General features: G+C 40.4%; 1 protein-coding gene and 1 pseudogene across 2 annotated transcripts in view; both read right to left on the bottom strand.

The window, feature by feature from the left end:
- CARNMT1 (carnosine N-methyltransferase 1) overlaps positions 1 to 8,344 on the bottom strand; it is a 53,021-nt gene extending 44,677 nt beyond the window's left edge. For both annotated transcript variants that reach the window (XM_066367973.1, XM_066367974.1), the window contains exon 1: positions 7,838 to 8,344. In XM_066367973.1, the coding sequence (XP_066224070.1) occupies positions 7,838 to 8,292 (455 nt within the window). In that variant the 5' untranslated portion in view covers positions 8,293 to 8,344. The remainder of the gene's footprint in view (positions 1 to 7,837) is intronic.
- A 2,637-nt stretch (positions 8,345 to 10,981) lies between these two features.
- On the bottom strand, positions 10,982 to 11,056 carry LOC136395977 (U6 spliceosomal RNA; annotated as a pseudogene).
- Positions 11,057 to 19,443: the final 8,387 nt, after the last annotated feature.

Raw genomic sequence — 19,443 nt, 5'->3', positions numbered from 1 at the left:
ACTTAAAATATTTTGATTTCTTAAAGGATACCTACTTATAGCAAGTTTTGGGATTACCTGTTTATGAAATCTGAAAAGAACATCATTTTTAAAAGTTCAATATCACTCACAACGAGCAAAATTTAAAAGCCTGTCTAACTGAAATGATGATAAAAATGTGGAATATTGAGACTATATACTGACTGATGGTGGGCACATAAATTAGTACCACCACTCTGGAAAATAATTTAGCATACATAGGAAAATTTAATATGCATATTCCCTATGATATAGCAATTATACTCCTAGACACATACTCAAGAAAATGATCACCTTTTAAATGATCACCATGAAACAAACATGAACAAACATCTACATCACAGCACTGTTAGAAATAACAAACAAAAAATCTGGAAACAATCCAAAGGCCCATCACCAATAGAATGAACAAAGAAAAGTACAGTATAGTCATACAATGAAGTTAAATTAATAAATTATAACTTCACATAATGATATGGATAAAACTCCAGAATGTTAAGTATTTGTTGAAAAGCCAAAGCATAGAAAAATGCATAATGTATAATTCCATTTTATATAAAAATAAACAATATATTGTAGAAACTGAACTACAAGGAAAGTAGAAAAACTACAAGGAAAGCAAGGAAATGAAAATTCAGGAAAGTGACTTTTTTGAGGGGAAAGGAATACGATGTTTTTTAAAACTGGGTGGTAGATTCATGTGTGTTCATTGCATCATTGTTTATATCATATTTTACATATACAAACAAATAAATGTTTCTTTTAAAAATTCTTATAGCCCTGGCCAGTTGGCTCAGTGGTAGAGTGTGAGTCCAGCATGTGGAAGTCCCAGGTTCGAATCCTGGTCAGGGTATAGGGGAGAAGCAACCATCTTCTTTTCTACCCCTCCTCCATCTCCCTATTTCTTTCTCTCCCCCCCTCCCTGCAGCCACAGCTAGAATGGTTCTAGGAAAGCTGGCCCCGGGCGCTGAGGATGGCTCCATGGCCTTGCCTCAGGTGCTAAAATAGCTCGGTTGCTGAGCAATGGAGCAGTGACCCAAACAGGAAGAGAGTATCGCCTGCTAGGGGGTTTGCCAGGTGGATCCTGGTGAGGGCGCATGCAGGAGTCTGTCTCTGCCTCCCTGCCTCTCACTTAATTAAAAAACAAACAAAAAAAAAAAACAAAAAACACCTCCTTAGCATTTAATAAGTATTAAATGAAAATAAACTTTTTTATTTGGTTGCCTATATCTTTATTCATCCAAATAACTTGCTCATTTTTTACCTTATGCCAAATTATTCTCTAATTTCCAAACAGTAATATTTAAAGAAGTTCTGAAGAAGCTCCTGACAAAACGTAAGCAAAAACCAGGATATATTTTTGGAAGCATGGTTGTGGTAGTACTGGGGGGGGCGGGGGTAGAGGGAATGTAAAAAGATCAAGTTGGCATTGACTCGATGCACTGATGTTTGCTTTTTTGCTTTACTCCCCCATCTTCACGCCCACCTGCCTCGAGATAGTATATAATATAGTAGTGAGCTCTGGAATCAAACAGATCTGGACTCTAATCCAGGTTATAGCACCTTTTGCTCCGTGACCCTTAGAGCCAAGTACTTCCTTTCTCTGTGCCTCAACTGTCACATATACAAAAACGTAACAATGTTGATGATTACAGAAGCTATCATTTATTGAGATTTAATAAATCCTAGGTATTAAACCAAGTACTTAAATGGATTGTTTTCTAAAAATCTCCATGAAGCCCTGGCCGGTTGGCTCAGTGGTAGAGCATCGGCCTGGCGTGCAGAAGTCCCGGGTTCGATTCCTGGCCAGGGCACACAGGAGAAGCGCCCATCTGCTTCTTCACCCCTCCCCCTCTCCTTCCTCTCTGTCTCTCTCTTCCCCTCCCGCAGCGAGGCTCCATTGGAGCAAAGATGGCCAGGGCGCTGGGGATGGCTCCTTGGCCTCTGCCCCAGGCGCTGGAGTGGCTCTGGTCGCAACAGAGCGACCGCCCCGGAGGGGCAGAGCATCGCCCCCTGGTGGGCGTGCCGGGTAGATCTCGGTCGGGCACATGTGGGAGTCTGACTGTCTCTCCCCGTTTCCAGCTTCAGAAAAATACAAAAAATAAAAAAATAAAAAAGTATTGCCTGGTCAAGGTACATATGGGAGTTGATGCTTCCAGCTCCTCCCCCTTCTCTCTCTCTGTCTCTCCTCTCTCCTCTCTAAAAATGAATAAATAAAATAAAAAATAAATAAATAAAAAATAAAAAAGTAAAAATAATAATCTCCATGAAACCCCACGAAGTAGAAACCAATACATTCCTCTGCCTATACAATGGGGCTTCACTGAAAAAATAATGTGATAATACACAATATACACTTAGTCTAGTGCCTGAAAATATAGCAAGTGCTCAAATATTGTAGGCAGCCCAAATGATGGTGGTACAATGGATAGAGTATGGACCTGGGACACAGAGGTCCCAAACTCAAAGCCTGAAGTCATTGGCTTGAGCACAGACTCACTAGTGTGAGCGTGAGATCATAGTCAAGACCCCACGGTCGCTGACTTGAGCCTAAAAGTCACTAGCTTGAAGCCCAAGGTCGCTCACTGGCTTGAGCCCAAGGTCACTGGCTTGAAGCCAGAGGTCACTAGTTTGAGCCCTAGGTCAGTGGCTTGAGCCCAAGGTCGCTAGCTTGAGCAAAGAGTTACTGGCTCAGCTGGAACCCTCCCCCCTTCAAGGTAGGATTGAAAAACAATGAACAACTAAAATGCTGCAACTACAAGTTCATGCTTCTCATCTCTCCCTTCCTCTCTTTCTCCCCACGCCCCAGAAAACTAATACATTCACAGAGAAAATTGAAGAACACAGAAAAGTAAAAGCATTCTTTTAACTAAAAGTATAATCCCTCTGTTCGAGATAATCACTTCTACTTTTTGGCATATTTCTGTTCAGTACCTTTAGTAAAAATGTGGTAGCGCACAGAACAGCAGATCACTTGGAAGTAGTTAGAACAGAGAATCTTCAGGTCCTACCCAAGTACTTCTGAAATGTCATGCCTTTTAACAAGATCTCTAAATGATCTATTGTACATTAAAGTTTTAGAAGCACTTGTAAATCTTCATCCTTATTAGAGAAATTTTCCTGGGTCAGAAAAAAAGTTCTCAAATGACTATATGGCAAATGATTGCAATGACTGTTCATCATTTTATCTTATGCAACCAAAATTTACTTAGCTATTTCCCAAACACTGGCCATCTAGATACTTCAATAACTTGTCTATATGAACTTGTGTTCAAATCTGCCTATAGTTTAAAAAAAAAATTACAATATACCCAAAACTTACCAGGTCAGAAAAGATGGTATTTTTAAGTCTCTTGATACAAACTAATTCTCAGAAAGACTGTATCAATTTACATTCCTAGCAGTAGAGTATGACACTAAAGGAACTATTTAAAGTGGCAATACTATGTTATGCAAACAGCAGAGTTGCAACAATTTACAATTTACTGTGGACAGGTTAGTCTTTTAGGACTTCATTCCTAGTATTCCTGACCACTGAATGCCCCATAATCACCCTCGCCATACCTCAAAATTCAGCACATCCAACCAAACTGAAATTAGCACATGTCTCACCAAACAAATTGGTACTTCTTCCTACATGGCTGATATGGATGAATGCTACATCCACGCAAGTCAGAAACTAACAAGTCCTACTAACATGCCTCTTCTCATAGCCCACACAACAAGCCCAAGATCCTTTTGATTCTACTTCATAAAACTATCTGCAAACTACACCCTCCCACAATGCTTTACTCAGGCCCTCATTATGTCTCCCCAAAGATTATTGAGGTCAGCTAACTAGGAATGCTGGCACCAACATAACCTCCCCATGAGATATTCTTCTAAAATACAAGTCTCATCATTGTCACTATCTAACCTCCATATTTCAGCATGTGTAAAAGCAATCAGTAAAGGTTCATTCAGTTAGGCTCCCCAGGTGCACCTGTTGTTCTCTATAAAGACTACTTATTTCTGGGAGGGGAGGGGAGTTAAGTTCTAGATCTGCAAAAAAAAAAACAACAAAAAAAAAACCTAACATATTTTCTGTCAATTCCCACTATACGAGTGATATAACTACAGAGAGCAGGATGAGATGTAGCATATTCCTTAATCCTGGATTACTTAATGGTGTGTTAAACTATCCATAACATACATCCACAATGACTCTCTTGAATTAAGTGAGGTCTTAACCAAAGTTGAGAAAAGAGTCCAATCTTTACTGTACTATATAATTCGGAATGCCTTCACTATTCTGGAAATACTTACATTACGAGGAAGAGTGAAAAAATAAAATGGAGTCCCTATGATCAAGATGTTAAATTAACTAAAATCAAATATGTTGAGGCATAGGAAATGATTTTATTCTTGTTCTAACTAGCCCGGGAACTTAAATTCTTTAACTTTCCAGTTCTGTGGTAATGCCTGGATATACATGAGTCTTCTGGATAACCCTCTAGTCACCCTCTGAAGGACTCATATATTCAGACCACCTGACATCCAGCATCTAGACTAACATCTGACTATTCTCAAGAATGCACATTTTACTATAAGAACTCTCAACGTTTTCTTCGAAACACATCTGAGTTTTTACCTAGTTGTATTTCCAACTTGCAAACCCTAAGACTCGTGAATAAATCTTTATCATTTATTTCTAGCCAAAGTTCCAGGCTCTTCATGAGTGTGTCTGACAACTATGTGTTTTAAGACAGAGGTGGAAAACTATGTACCGCCCTCACCCAAACCCTTGCTACTTGGTCTGCTGGAACATAGCTATGCCCACTTGGTCACATGTTGCCTATGGTTACTTTCACAACAGGGTAGAGTTGAATAGTTGTAACAAAGACCACCTAGCCCTGAGAACTTAAAACAGTCATTGCCTGGTTCTTTAAAAAGTTTACCTACCTGGCTTTAAATGAATGTTTTATAGCCTCTGACTCTCTCTAGTTCTGATCTCAGTTAGCATCATGAGGCCACATCTTCTGGCAGCTAAGGGGAGAAAATTTGCAGCAGCTATCTTTCCTTAAGAGTAGCTCTACCTCCAGCTCTCTCAAGAAGGCTGGTCTGGGCAGAGATCCCAGCTCTGACTCAGTCGCCTTTCATCAGGGTGGGTCCGATGCTGGGTCTGAGCCAAGGGCCAAGGTCACTGACACTGAACTTTCTACACCTGTTGAACTATTCTAAAATTTCAAACAGAAAACCATACCTTTTCAGAGAAAAGTCTGCTTCAATCCATTTTAAATATTTATCAAATATCCAATATTAAAATTGTCTTACTAGTATCACTGCTTAGTAATATAGGGTAAAATTTTAGTAAATGATTTTGAATTTCAGTCCAGACATTACCACAATTTGGTTGTGTAACCATGGGCAAGATACTCATCTCTTTATATGCCTATCCCCTCACATGTAAAAATGAGCTCTACATCTCAATTTTAAGTCTCACCTAACAGCTATTTCTAAAAGTAGGACAAATTGTGAAAAGTCTTTGAATTTTCAACTGTAGTATTTTCTATGTGACTAGGTATCTTCATTCATAACAACAGTGGTATCTTAAGGCAAACATTTTTTGCTATTCATTTATAATGCTCTAATCATTTTTACCTTGGAATATGTCATCTAAGCAAAATCTGTAAAAAGCACAAAACTGGAAGCCAACGGAAAAAGAAAACATTAATCAAAAGACATTTCTTGCCCCATGACATTAATCTAAATCTCCTATATATGGACTCAAAGACATTTAGCAGTAAATGCAAACTCTATGACTACTGAGACGGAGGAAATAAATTTTTAATTTTGTTAATTTAATTTAGCCACATGTGATTAGAGGTTAAGGTATTGGACAGTGCAAGTCTAGAAGATCATACAATGTTGGAATGTTTAAGAATCCAGTGTTTTCTGCTATATAATATGTTCTGTAACCCTAATCTTTAAAGCGATATTTTTAAAAGCATATTTTTAATCATATTATTTTCAGTCTAGAGATTTAAAATGTTTCATCAGAGTGCAAATAAAAAGGGTTGTTTTCAAAAAATATTTTCCTCAATCCCTCATTAAACTTAAAAAGAAGGATGAGAATATAAAAAACTGTATCAAAACCACTAGAACATGCACACAACTGCCCTTTTTTATACTTCACATTTGGGATCTAGATCCAGGTCAAAGTCCCTCTGCTCCCACAACAAAATGGTCCATCTGATACCTAATCATAAATATCAATTCTAAATTAGTCCTAGTATTGTAGAACTAAGTACAAGCACACTTTTTTAATTTTTTGTGTCTATTATATTCCCAGGACATTTCCCAATATTCTTTCTAGATTTTTCAACAGTAAAATGCACCAGACTTTTCTGCATCTACCACCCTTAGCTATCTAATGTCAGCTGTTTCCCCTGCCTGTGCGTTCTTCCAGGCACAATACATAAAATTCAGTTCTCTGATTGTCTGCCTTCCTCTGTTGACACTAAATAAAATTCCCATACTATTCCGTTTCGGGATACATAAGTAATGCCAGCAAGCTAACTGTTGTTTAATTGGTAAATTGTGTCATCAAAATCTTTGTACTTCAGAAAGTCACGAGAGATTCTAAATAACTTTAAGCTTTTATTAAGCAAGTTTCTAAACTCAGAAAAGTAACACTAGTTCACCAACTAGTCACAAACTAACAGACTATTTGAGAAGGACAAATGTATATTTCTGCTACTACTTGCCTTATGTGTTAAAAATAGAGCTTCAATAACCTATGCCAAGTACTGGTGACTTAAAATAAATGAGGCTCAGGTCCTACCCTTGAGGAAGTCACAGTCAAGCAATATAAAAAGTTCTCATAAAGCACAGCAGAAGCCCATCTAGGGGAATCAGATGGGAGATCCTGTCTGATTAAAACTGCAGACTCAGACCATGTCCCTCGGTGGACTCACTTCTACAAAAATAAAATACTACCTTTATCTGAAAATCCAGTTAAGTCCTTTTCAGATCTTGGAATTAAAAGTTTTGTGCCTAAGCTATTTCAACATCTATCTAGAAGGAAAATAAAAGTTAGAAAGTTTAAGTCCTAACACCGTGCCAGGTTCACGGTGTGAATTCGATACATATTTGCAAAATAAAAGACCACAAAGGTGGCTTCTTTCAAGTCCCTCTTTGATTATTGCAAATGTTAGAACTTCATGACCACCTCCGTCCTTAATTTCACCCACCAGTTAAAGACACTGAGCCGCATCATTTTCTGGCTCATCACAAATGTGCCTGAGCTTTCACAGCGCCAAGGGTGGGGGTGGGGGTGGATGGAGGTGGAAATCTTAGGCAGTTCTCGCAGGATTTGGCGAGTTTGGGAAAATATGTCCTGCCGCATCCCACGTGGAGGTGAACTTGGGATCTCCGTGTGTTCAGTGCGAAAACAAGACGACATCCAAATCATGCCCAGCACTGGGACAATTTACCATCATCTGTCTGAAATTGTCATAGCATTTTCCGGTCCCCCCCCCTCCCCCCCGGCATCAAAGCCAAACCTTTAACGAGGGATGGAAGGTAAGAGAGCTAAGTTGATCCAGGGATCAAAAGACAAGAGGCTAAGCATCAGACGGCGCGGAAGACACGCGGGTGTGCAGGGCCGAAAGGGACTGTGGTGGTCCGAGGTGACTCGGGGACCCAGAGGTCAGCTAAGGCGGCCGGTCCTGGAGTCAAGGAGGCGTGGCGGCCACGGGTGGCGCCGCCGTGCCGGCGAGTCCGCCGCAACCAGCGGACGCCCCGACGGGCTAGCTGGGGTCCGCCACGAGCTCCTTACCCGTAGTAGCGGAAGGCATTAATGATCTTCCAAAAGTGCTCGCGCTCGAGCCGCTCCTCCTCCTCCGTGCTACGCGCGGCTGCTCCTGTCGCCGCTGCCGCCGCCGCCGAGTCCACAGCGACAGAGCCCAAACGCCCGGCGGAGAACTGCACTTCCACCTCCGCGCTCCCACCGCGGCCGCCGCGGCCACCGCGACCGCCACCACCGCCCCCGCCGTCCTCCCGCAGCTGAGAGGCAGGCGGCGATGGGCGCCGCCGTCGCTGCATAGTCGCCGCGGCCCTCAACCTGGGTCGCTTGCTCCTAGTCCCGACCGAAAGCGTGGTGGCGGCTGTTCGGCCTTCCTGTAGACACGCCCCCAGCCTAGCGGCGCGCTCCGCCTCCGCCGCCCTCAGGCCTCCATCTGCGCTGGGCTCCGCCGGGTCTTTACAGCGCCCACACCGAGCGCGCATGCCCATGCGAAGGTACGACGGAGGGGACACGGCCGTCTGCTCTCCTAGGCTGCCGACCTTTGGCGACGGCGCACTGACGTCACGACGACACGTACAGTGGGCGAGGCAAATGACTGGGTGGGCGGGGCAAATGACTGGGTGGGTGGATCCATAGAGGAGTTCCCTGATTGAGTTGGCCGGGCACCTGCGAGTAACCACATGGGTGGGAGTCTTGAGCCTACCGAGTGCTGGATTGTGTGTGGAACAGGCAACTAAACTAAAGTACTAGTTTAGAAAAAAGTTTAGGCTTTGATTAATTTATTCGGAATTTTATTTCACAATGTCTGGGAGGAAAGTCTTGCATTCATCCTCATTTAAGTTTTAGTTCATTTTCTAAATGAATTTCTACTTTTAATTACATATGGGGAGAGGGACACCATCATCGCCTGTGAAAGTCCAAATAGGGTCCTGACTGATGATGGCAACAGATGAGGAAAATATAAGGACCTAACTATTCGGTACTTGCCTTTGGAAGACCACCAAAGTTCGCAGGAGTCCTAATGCCTCACCATTGGTGCCACACTAGTATCTAAAGGTGATCCTTAGTAGTGCCCGACATATTTCTCTTTACCTATGTTTACTCCCCTCACCCCCATTTCTCTCTGGGCTAATAGCTAAAACAGCTGCTCTACCTGCATTTAAGGTTATTCTCACGAAATAAACTCATCCCACTTAATTTAATCAACCACCCAGCAAATCAGTCTTTCAAAATAATGGTGAAGAGGAACACTATTCTATGCAGAAGAGTTAAACATTTTCAGGGACCACACTGTTTCTTTAAAAGGTGTAATCATATTGAAAAGTGGATTCTTATTTTTCATCATTTAAATTAATAATTGAAATAAAGGGAATGTTAAAATAAGTGTGGTTATTCTTAGTTAATGTTACTGTAAAGCCAGTGGCCACAGCTGCCACTATCAAAGCAGCCCGGCCCATGCAGGTTCGCATTGGATTCGGACAGTCGGCAAAGAAACAACAGAGCCAAAAACTGGTGGGTCATAGTCTTTAATCCTAGCTTGCACCCAGCGGGCAAGCAAAAAACACACACTGGGCTCCAAAACCCACTCACATTCAGTGCTCACAAAGCTACTGACTTATCTGAGTTTCCTAGAATCAAAGGTTTCTAGCTCACCAGACTTATTCACCTCTGTTCCCCATCTCCTTCCTTCTCCTTGCACAAACTCTGCACTAACTGGCTTCTCACTCAACACTCCGCCATCTTGGCTTCCTCTCCTGGTCTCCTCCAAGTGGCCTTTCTCTGCTCTCTGCTCTGCTCTCTCCTCTAATGCTAATAATCCCAGGAACCAAGAGAGCAAGCTCCCGTTCTGCCCCCATTTTATAGTGTAGCAATCCAAACCTTTAATCCAATATACAAAATAGGGAAGTCTTTAATACAAAATCACTTCTCAGAGACATGATGGGATTGTACCACCCCACATCAAAAAGGGTGGGAAAGGCTTAATCCCAAAACCAAGCCCCAGGCTACAACGATCCTACCTGCCCACAGCCTGCCCCCAACACACATTAATATCACCTGGGTGACGGCCTCCACGTGGGCAGCGCCATCTTTAACAAAGTGAGCATAATATATTTTATCTGCCCAACAGTTACATTTTCATACAAAACTTTTATAATATAGGGGTGGGCAAAGTAGGTTTACAGTTCATATGGAAAAAGACATGCAGGTTATGATTATTATAATAGCTTTATTAACTCAAAAGAATGTCAAAATGGCACAGTGCACTTAGGTACAATCTTGTAAGTGCTCAAATTGCAGGCCTTCATTATTTACACATTCTTGTAGTCTACTATCTATACTCAAGCACACTTTAGCAATGAGTTCTTATCTATTTTTGCCCACCCTGCCTGTATTTTAAAGTCAAATTATTTCTTTAATATTAATGCAGTAATGCATGGTTCAAAGTTAAAAAGGAAGGTGAAAAGGGTTACACATGTGAAGTTTCTTTATTCCTGTCTCTAACCACCCAGATACAATATATTAATTCCTTACCTATTGAAGATTTTCTATCCAGTGCCTGTTTTTCTTTGAGACTAGTGGTTGGAAGTTATGCATAAGTCCCATAATATTAACTCCTAGAGCCCTGGCCAGATGTCTCGGTTGGAGTGTTGTCCCAAAGCACAGAGGTTGCCAGTTTGATCCCTGGTCAGGGCACATTACAGGAGCAGATCGATGTTCCTGTTTCTCTCTCCTTCCCCCTTCCTCTCTCTCTAAAATCAATACAACAAACATTGAAAAATAAATAAAACTATATTTTAAAAAATACATATTAACTGCTAGCAACACTGATTTTCTACACAACTGAAGGAGGGAGATTTGGAACTGAGAGAACTCATCATCTGAGCTTCCCAGAGCTGTCAGGGAGACTACTGAGCACAAAGGGCTTTTAAAAAAAATGTTTTCCCCCTTTAACCTTTATATTATAATTAAGTGTTTAACACCCTATTCTGAAATAGAGTTGCAGTTTCCTGCTTCTGCTTGTCATCTTACTCAAAATATTATATACTTTTATCGTTGTGTTTCATGTGCAAGAGCTCCTTTCGTTTCCCGTAACGTAGGCTCTGTGGTTGATAAATTCCCTCAGCTTTTGTTTGTTTGGGAAAAGCATTTATTTCTCCTTTATATCTAAAGGATAACAAAAACATGGATCACTTAGTGAATTTGCATGTCATCCTTACTCAGGAGCCATGCGAATTCTCTCTGTATTGTCTACGGCCTTGCCACCCTGAATGCACCTGATCTCATCTCTTCTCATTTTAGTATAAGCTATGTGCCACCAAAGCAGGCACTCTTTTATTTCTTCACTCTGTTCCTCACATCAGCTAATTCCTGGGTATCAGTTAGCTGAAATCTGGACTTAAAATCTATAACCTGAAGCTGAAATCATGTCTAAGGAAGTGTCAGCATTTCACGATCCTTCTAAAATCTCTAAAAAAAAAAAAAAAATCTTTTTTTTTTTTTTTTTTTGGCAGGAGGCAATGTTTCTTTCTCACTCTTGATGTTTCCATCCATGCAAAGGGAGTTCAGTCAAGCAATACCTCTTTAGATTCTCTACTCTTCGCACTGCCTGGAGAAGATGAAGTGCCTTATTTGATTGGTAAAACAGAATAAACTGCCTGTGCTGGACTCAGCTCCTGACCTTTTTTTTTTTTTTTTTTCCTCTTGGGAGTAAACTTGCTTGCAGTAAGCACAATTTCTTCTCTGTTTCTCATGTCATAAAACCCTTCCCAGTTGGAAAAGTGGTCCTGATCCAATGCTGCTTATGACTATACAAGAAAACCTAACTAATTCTGGATGAAATTAGGAGGCCCATTTGACTCTCACATTAGGATACATTTTCCAAGATAGAATTTATCAGAAATAGAGCTACTCTCTGCCTCTCCTTTGTCTTGTTGCTCAATTTGTTCTGCATCTAGGTGGGAAATAGAGAAATGTATGAACTGTACTTTCTTATTTTCTGTATTTTTTAAAATGTTTATTTGATTGGTTTTAGAAAGAGGAAGGGAAAGAAAGGGAGAGACAGGAACATCAATCTGTTCCTATATGTGCCCTAACCTGGGATCGAACTGGCAACCTCTGCTCTATGGGATGATGCTCCAGCAACTGAACTATCTGGCCAAGGCTTATTTTCTGTATTCTTGATGATCTGCCATCTGGGGCTTCACTGGCTAAGAAGACATTGCCCCTCCTGTGGCTAGCTAATTCCTAGAGAAAGCAAAAAAAGTTCCCTACACCTTTCATATGCAAACAGACCAATCCATAATGCACAACACACAACTACCTCTATCAAAATCACACATCAAGCCAATATTTCCCTACTCTAATCAGCCCAGGTCCAGACACCAGTTTGGGGTAGCCCCTACACCCTATGAATAGCCAATTCTAAGCCTGCTACTCTGCTTTGTTTTGCTTTTTCTGTGGATACCACTGTGAAGCCTTGTACCCATACTTAACCTTCACTTCTTTTGCCCCCTGGCTGAACCTGGTGCTTCCTGTGTGACCTTGTATGGTGTGGCATCCTCCTCTTGGAGACTGTAATTAACATACTATCTTGTCAATGGCAGCTGTCTCCTGATATCTTGGTCTCACCATACCTGAATAATAATAATAATAATAATAAAACCTACATTTTTAAAACTGGGAGTTATGCTCTGGCCAGATAGCTTGGTTGGTTGGAGCATTGTCCTGTAGTGCAGAGGTTGCTGGTTCAATCCCTAGTCAGGGCTCATACAGGAATAGATTGATATTCCTTTCTGTCTCTATCTCTAATTCCCATCCCCTCTCTTTAAATAAATAAAAATAATCATAAAACTGGGAGTTATTATTGGGCCTTTCCAATATCCTGACAGATATCTTCAGGAGATGATTCAAAATGTGACTTTATAATAGTGTCACCAATATCATTTCCCCTTCTTTCCTGCTATCTTTGTTATTAAATAAGTAACATGGGAACAGAATTAGAGTTGGCCTGACCTGTGGTGGCGCGGTGGATAGAGCATTGACTTGGAATGCTGAGGTTGCCGGTTCGGAACCCTGGGCTTGCCCGGTCAAGGCACATACAACAAGCAATCAATGAACAACGAAAGTGAAGCAACTATGACTTGATACTTCTTGTTCTCTCCCCTCCTCTCTCTGTAAAATCAATAAATAAAATTAAAAAAAAAAAAAGAATTAGAGTTGATCTCTGAACAGCAACAACTTGCCCAGTCTTCATTTATTCTTAAGAGTCTAACCATTTACTTCCTAAAGAAAAATAGCTTACCCAAGAATTTATCAATCAATCTGCATCTTAAGTTTGAAAAATTCTTAAGTATTCTGAACACAAGAGAAATGTATTTCATATTCCAAGCTTTCCTGAAGCTTATGGACAGTGGGGAAGCAAAACTAGAAAATATTAAACAATTAAGAAGATTTTAGTTAAAGTAGTATGGATTAAGTAAGGTGTAATGGGAATTTAGGAAAGGAAGGACAGTTTGAAAGTGGCATAGAGCTAAAAAAAACAACTCAAAGGATGACTTTAACTTGAAGAGACAAAGAGGTGGGAGTGTTCTTTGCAAATCAATTCAAATTGGTTTAAGCAAAAAAGGGAAGAAAGCATTTATTCCTTATTACTGAAAAGATCAGATATAGGTAGGTCTAGAAGCTCAAATTATATCATCAGGAATTTGTCAGTTGCTATTTCTAGTAATGCTAGAAGAGCACTAATCTTTTGCAACAGAAGGTCTGGGCAGGGCTCTTTCTGGACCAGCTTGAGTCGGGTGCTCTTTGTTAAACTGGCTGTGGTTCTCTTGATTAGCCAGGCTTGGGTCACATGTTCACCCTAGAACTGGCTGTGGAGTCAGTCACGTTAAACTTACGGACTGAAGGTAAGAGTTTAATGGCCCTCAAAGGAAATTCTGAGTGATGTTACCAAAGAATAAAGTCGATTCTGGATAAGAAATCACAACAATTGTTGGTGTAGTAAAGGAATAACATAAGCCATATGAAGAGGAAGGCAAAGACTAGTCTGATTATAATCCATATGAAAAAATAGAGGAAAACAGATTTCAATAATTCAGATGGTATAAAATTATTAGAACCTTTAAAAATCAGACTGAAACATTTGAGTGAATCCCTAAGCCAAAGAGATTCACTTTAGATTCTGAAACAGCAGTGTAATGTGATAAAGGTAGTAGTACTGTATTATAGAGCACTTAATCAGATGAGAGCTAGGAATAAACTGTTGTCAGGAAGACCAAATGAGGAGATTGTTAGAATAATACTGACATGGAGTGATAAGTATTTATGCTAGACAGTTATAGTTAAGGGAAGAGATTAAGGCAAATCCAGATGGTGCTTTCAAAGGAAGAAAAGACAGAGTTGAATACAGGGGATGAATAAAGAGAAGAATCAAAAAGGATGACAAAGGTTGTAGCAAGAGTTACAAAGATATTAGTAATAGAAATTTATAAGGAGAGTGAGTTTCTCCTTTCCCAATGCCCCCATTCTACTAGCCTGCTCTTTTATCCTATGGGTTCTATCATAGGCTAGATAAAGATTACTAGAGGTTCTAAATACTGTGTGATTATGGTCCCTACCTCCTTCACCATATGTGATTCTGAATAAGACTATTAAATGATGAAGTAAGCATAAGAAATCCAGCAGCTATAACTTGTCACATGATGCTACTGCGATGCTTTGTTTACAATCACAAATATTGAGCTTTTTTACTATTTTTTCTCATTAGAAATTTACTTGCCGATACCATAATTCACATTTAGCTTATGTAATCTAGCACTACTTGTTAGAAATAATGGCCTTATTTTTAACCCTTATGTTGAAAACACATATTTTTAGACTGTAGATATTCTGTTTTTTATGGCAACTAAAAATGGTGTCCTAATACAGCTAAAATTCATTTTTATTTTCTCACAGGAAATAAAAGCGGGGTATTGAAGGGATAGCTGCACTCCCATTTTCATTGCAGCATTATTCACACTAGCCAAGACCTGGAAACAACCTTAGTGTCCATCATGGATGACGGGTAAAGATGTGGTATTATGTATATATAAATTAAAATTCTGAAAAATTTATTTGTAGCTTCCAGCTGTTTTAAAAAAATGATAGCATATCTATCTAATCTTAGTAATTAAAACTATTTGATGGGGTATCAATTATACATAGGCAGAAAGAAGATAAGAAGGAAGCAGAAAGATGAAAAGTATATCAGGTAAAGCTCTCATGATTGGGAAAGGACTACCATTAGCCCTAAAGAAAAGAGACTTATCTTACCCTTCCAGCTTCCTTTCTCTAGCCACTAGATCACAGGGTGGATTCCTCTTCATTTTAGGAAACTGGCAAGATGCACTGATTTGGTGGATAGAATATAGAGAATGTGAGAATTCCCAAAGGAATAAAGTCTAGAATGGAAAAAGAAAGCTTAGTACCAGCTAACAATTCTAAAACTATTGAGTGGATTAATGGAGCATGTAATTAGAGCTATACTTGAATGTCTTGTCACTAATTTTCCACTTCTACAAAATTTATATTTTTTTCTCTGTCTTTAAAAATAAAAGTTAATATTTAATGAGCCAGATTACGGTGCTAAATGTAAGGCATTTACATAAGTTAAAAATTTAATCCTCACAGCAATTTCATAAAGTAATTTTATTATTATTTCTATTTTACAGAGAAGGTAACTAAGCCTCAAAATAGTTGAGCTCTTTGTGACAGACATCAAAGCTCTGGTTTTTATTACCACTTAATACTCTTTTCCAAATAAATAAATAAATAAATAAACTCTTTTTTTTTTAATTAAGTGAGAATGGGGGAGGTAAAGGGACAGACTCACACATGCATCTGACTGGGATCCACCCTGCAAGCCCCCTACTGGGTGATGCTCTGTCCATCTAGTGTGTTGATCGACAACCAAGCTATTTTCAGCACCTGAAGTGGAGGCTACAGAGCCATCCTCAGCACCCAGGGCCAAATACTCCAATCAGTTGAGCCTTGGCTGCAGGAGGAGGAGAGAAGAAAGAGAGAAGGGGAAGAGGTGGAGAAGCTGGTGGTTGCTTCTCCTCTGTGCCCTGTCTGGGTATTGAACCTTGGAAATTCACATGCTACACTGACCCTCTATCACTGAGCTAACCAGCCAGGGCCTAGAGAAACTCTTAAAGTTCTTTTAGCTGGGTGACAATGTTTTAACACACATTTTTATTGCTAAAGAGGAAGATGGAAACTGGGAGGCATTCTCTGCCACATTCAATAAATCAGCGCAGTTTTCTTCTAGTGTTAGAACAAATCACTGTTTCTTCAGCTGAGCACCAGATGAAGTAACTGGTGTGCATTTAGGGGTTATAGTTTATTAAGTGTCAAACGACATGTAACATTTCAGAATGCTCATACTCTTATGTATTTGGGGGACTGAGGAAAAGCTTGGAAATACACATCTTCTCCCCTGTTACCAGACAGGCATATATTCATTTTCTCTCTCTCTTATCTCCTCACCCTTCTCCTCTCCTCTCCTTTTTTCTCTCTCTCTCCCTCCCTCCCTCCCCAAGCCTTCTCCTAATCCCTCCCCCATTCTTTCTCCCTCTCTATTAAGCCTATATAATTGATTGAAATTTGATGCAATAACATTTTTGTCTAGCCTCTTTTCCATTTGCCTTTTGAAATAATTTTAGACTTCAGAAAAATTGCAAGGATAGTACAGAGAATTTTCATATTCTCTTCACCCAGCTTCCTCTAATGTTAACATCTTGCATAACCACAGTACAATGGTCAAAATTAAGAAGTTGGTAGAGTAGCATTAACTAAGCTACAGAATTTACATGCATTTCACTAGTTTTCCAATTAATGTTTTTCTATTGTTCCAGAATTCAATCTAAGATCTGGCATTCTGTTTAGTCATCACGTCTCCTTTGTGTTCTGTGCCTGCCTGTGACATCTTCTCAGTCTTTCAATTTTCTTTCATGATCGTGACACTTTGGAAGATTACTGATCACTTTTTTTCATATGATGTTGCTCAAGTGGGTTTATCTGGTGTTTTCTTATGATAAGAATACCACAGAAATGATGTGCCCTTCCCAGTGTATTATAGTTGTGGCTGTGTGATGTCAATGATTTGCTTTTAATCAGGGAATTGGCATGCTACAATTCACACTTTGGAGAGATACCTCGGGCCGCTACATGCATAGTGAACTGGAGTGAAGAAAGGTTGTTAGAGCCACCAGTTAAGAGGCTGCTGTAGTCAACTGAACAGAGGTGGTTGCTGCAGAAATGGGATGAAAATCTGAATATGAGATGTCTGAAGTAAAATTAATAGGATTTAGGGGTTATTTCCATGAACAACATGAGAAGAGAGAGGAACTGAGGGTAATTACTAGGATATAAGGATATCAGGTAGATAGTTGATGTCATTATCAATTGATGGCTAAGATCTTTGTAATTCAGGTTTCTGAATAAGATTTTAAAAAATGATTTGCTGGTGTGTAATGCTATAAGAAGCTGCTTGAATGGATAAAGCCTCCACCTGGAATGCTGAGGTTGACGGTTTGAAACCCCGGACTTACCTGGTCAAGGCATATACAAAAAGCAACTACTATGAGTTGATGCTTCCTGCTCCTTCCTCTCTCTAAAATCAATTAATAAAATCTTAAAAAAAGTAAGAAAGTAGCTGCTTGAGTGTGAAATAATAAATCACTTAAAGAGAAGGAGAAAGAGATGCTTAGCCATTCATTTACTCTTGTTTTCACGTTTCAGGTTTGGAAATTCAGCATTTTGGGTTTATATCAACAAGTGAGGTCTAGGCAGAAGTGTCACACCTCATTATGGCATCGTTTTCTCTGGGTAAAAGGGAATTTTCATAAGTACTTGAAAAATATTTGTGGAATATTACATGAATGAGTTAGTGTGTCTTGAGTCAGGGGCAAGGGAGATTAGGCAACAGAATGTGATGAGATCTCTTGCAAATTGCCCTATGGCCCATAACATTTCATTCACATGGGCTTTATTTGTAACTTGGTACACTGAAGCCAAGGTGAAAATTCAAGAATAGAGGAGTAAAAATTAATCTTTCATGCTTATTTGTATGTTAGAAATAGAGGGAAGAAAAGAACCTTAGATTTTCCTAATGTTGGAGAAAACTGTCTGAACTTCCATTACCCAACAGCTGCTCTTATCACAAGGTATCATGGAGGGAAGAGGGAGTTTAGTTCACCTGGAATTTTAGGGTTATAATTATATGTTAATATCAATATTCCACAGTAAAACAAAGTTTGTTTGTTTTTGAGAGAGAAAGAGAATCATCAACTCATTGTTCCACTTAGTTGTACATTGATTGCTTCTCGCATGTGCCATGACCCGAGATTGAACTGGCAACCCCGGGTCTTGAACCAGAGACTTCAGCATTCCCAGTCAACACTCTATCCCCTGCATCATCACCAGTGAGGCTAAAACAAAGTGTTTCTTTAACTGGCTGCACCTTATAATCATTTGTAGAGCTTTTTTAAAAATAGAGATGCCAGGCCCTGACCGGTTGGCTCAGTGGTAGAGCGTCGGCCTGGCGTGCAGGAGTCCAGGGTTTGATTCCCAGCCAGGGCACACAGGAGAAGCGCCCATCTGCTTCTCCACCCCTCCCCCTCTCCTTCCTCTCTTTCTCTCTCTTCCCCTCCCGCAGCCAAGGCTCCATTGGAGCAAAGTTGGCCCAGGTGCTGAGGATGGCTCTGTGGCCTCTTCCTCAGGTGCTAGAATGGCTCTGGTCGCAACAGAGCGACCCCCGGATGGGCAGAGCATCGCCCCCTGGTGGGCGTGCTGGGTGGATCCCGGTTGGGCACATGCGGGAGTCTGTCTGACTGCCTCCCCATTTCTGGCTTTGGAAAAATACAAAAATAAAAAAAAAATAAAAAAAAGAAAAATAGAGATGCCCAAGATGCATCCCAAATGATTCTGATATAGTAGATGCATTATTCAGAATTTCTTTGGTTGGAAGTGGCAGATATGCAACTCAAATCAGTCTCAGCCAACAATTTGGAGTGGGTTGTGTATTAGTTATCTACTCCTGCATAAAAATTACCTAATAACCCAAAACTTAGCAACTTGAAACACAGTTAGCTCATACAGTTTCTGTGAATCAGGGTTTTGAGAGTGACTTTCCTGGTGGGTCTGCTTCAGGGTCTCTAATGAAGTTGAAATCAAGGCGTTGCCTGGGCTTCAGTCATCTAATGGCTTGTCTGGGGTTGGAGGACCTACTTCCAAGGTTGCTCAGTTGGTTTCATGGCTGGCAAGATGGTGCTGGCTGTTGGCACCATCAACAAAACTTTTTAGATATTTTTATTTATTGATATTAGAGAAAGGAGAGAGAGAGAAAGGCAAGGGGGAGGAGCAGGAAGCATTAACTTGTAGTTGCTTCTCATATGTGCGCTGACCAGGCAGATCCAGGGTTTCGAACCAGTGACCTCAGCATTCCACGTTGATGCTTTATCCACTGTGCCACCACAGGTCAGGCTGACCCTACTGTTGCACCACATGGATTTTTGCAGAACATTGCTGGAATATTCTCACAATATGTTGGCTGGTTTTACCCAGATGGAGCACTCTAGACAGCAAGGCAGAAGCAGCTT

This window comes from Saccopteryx leptura, chromosome 2 (genome assembly GCF_036850995.1).
Source record: "Saccopteryx leptura isolate mSacLep1 chromosome 2, mSacLep1_pri_phased_curated, whole genome shotgun sequence".
Classification (NCBI taxonomy): Eukaryota; Metazoa; Chordata; class Mammalia; order Chiroptera; family Emballonuridae; genus Saccopteryx; species Saccopteryx leptura.
This window is presented reverse-complemented; position numbering and strand designations above follow the sequence as displayed.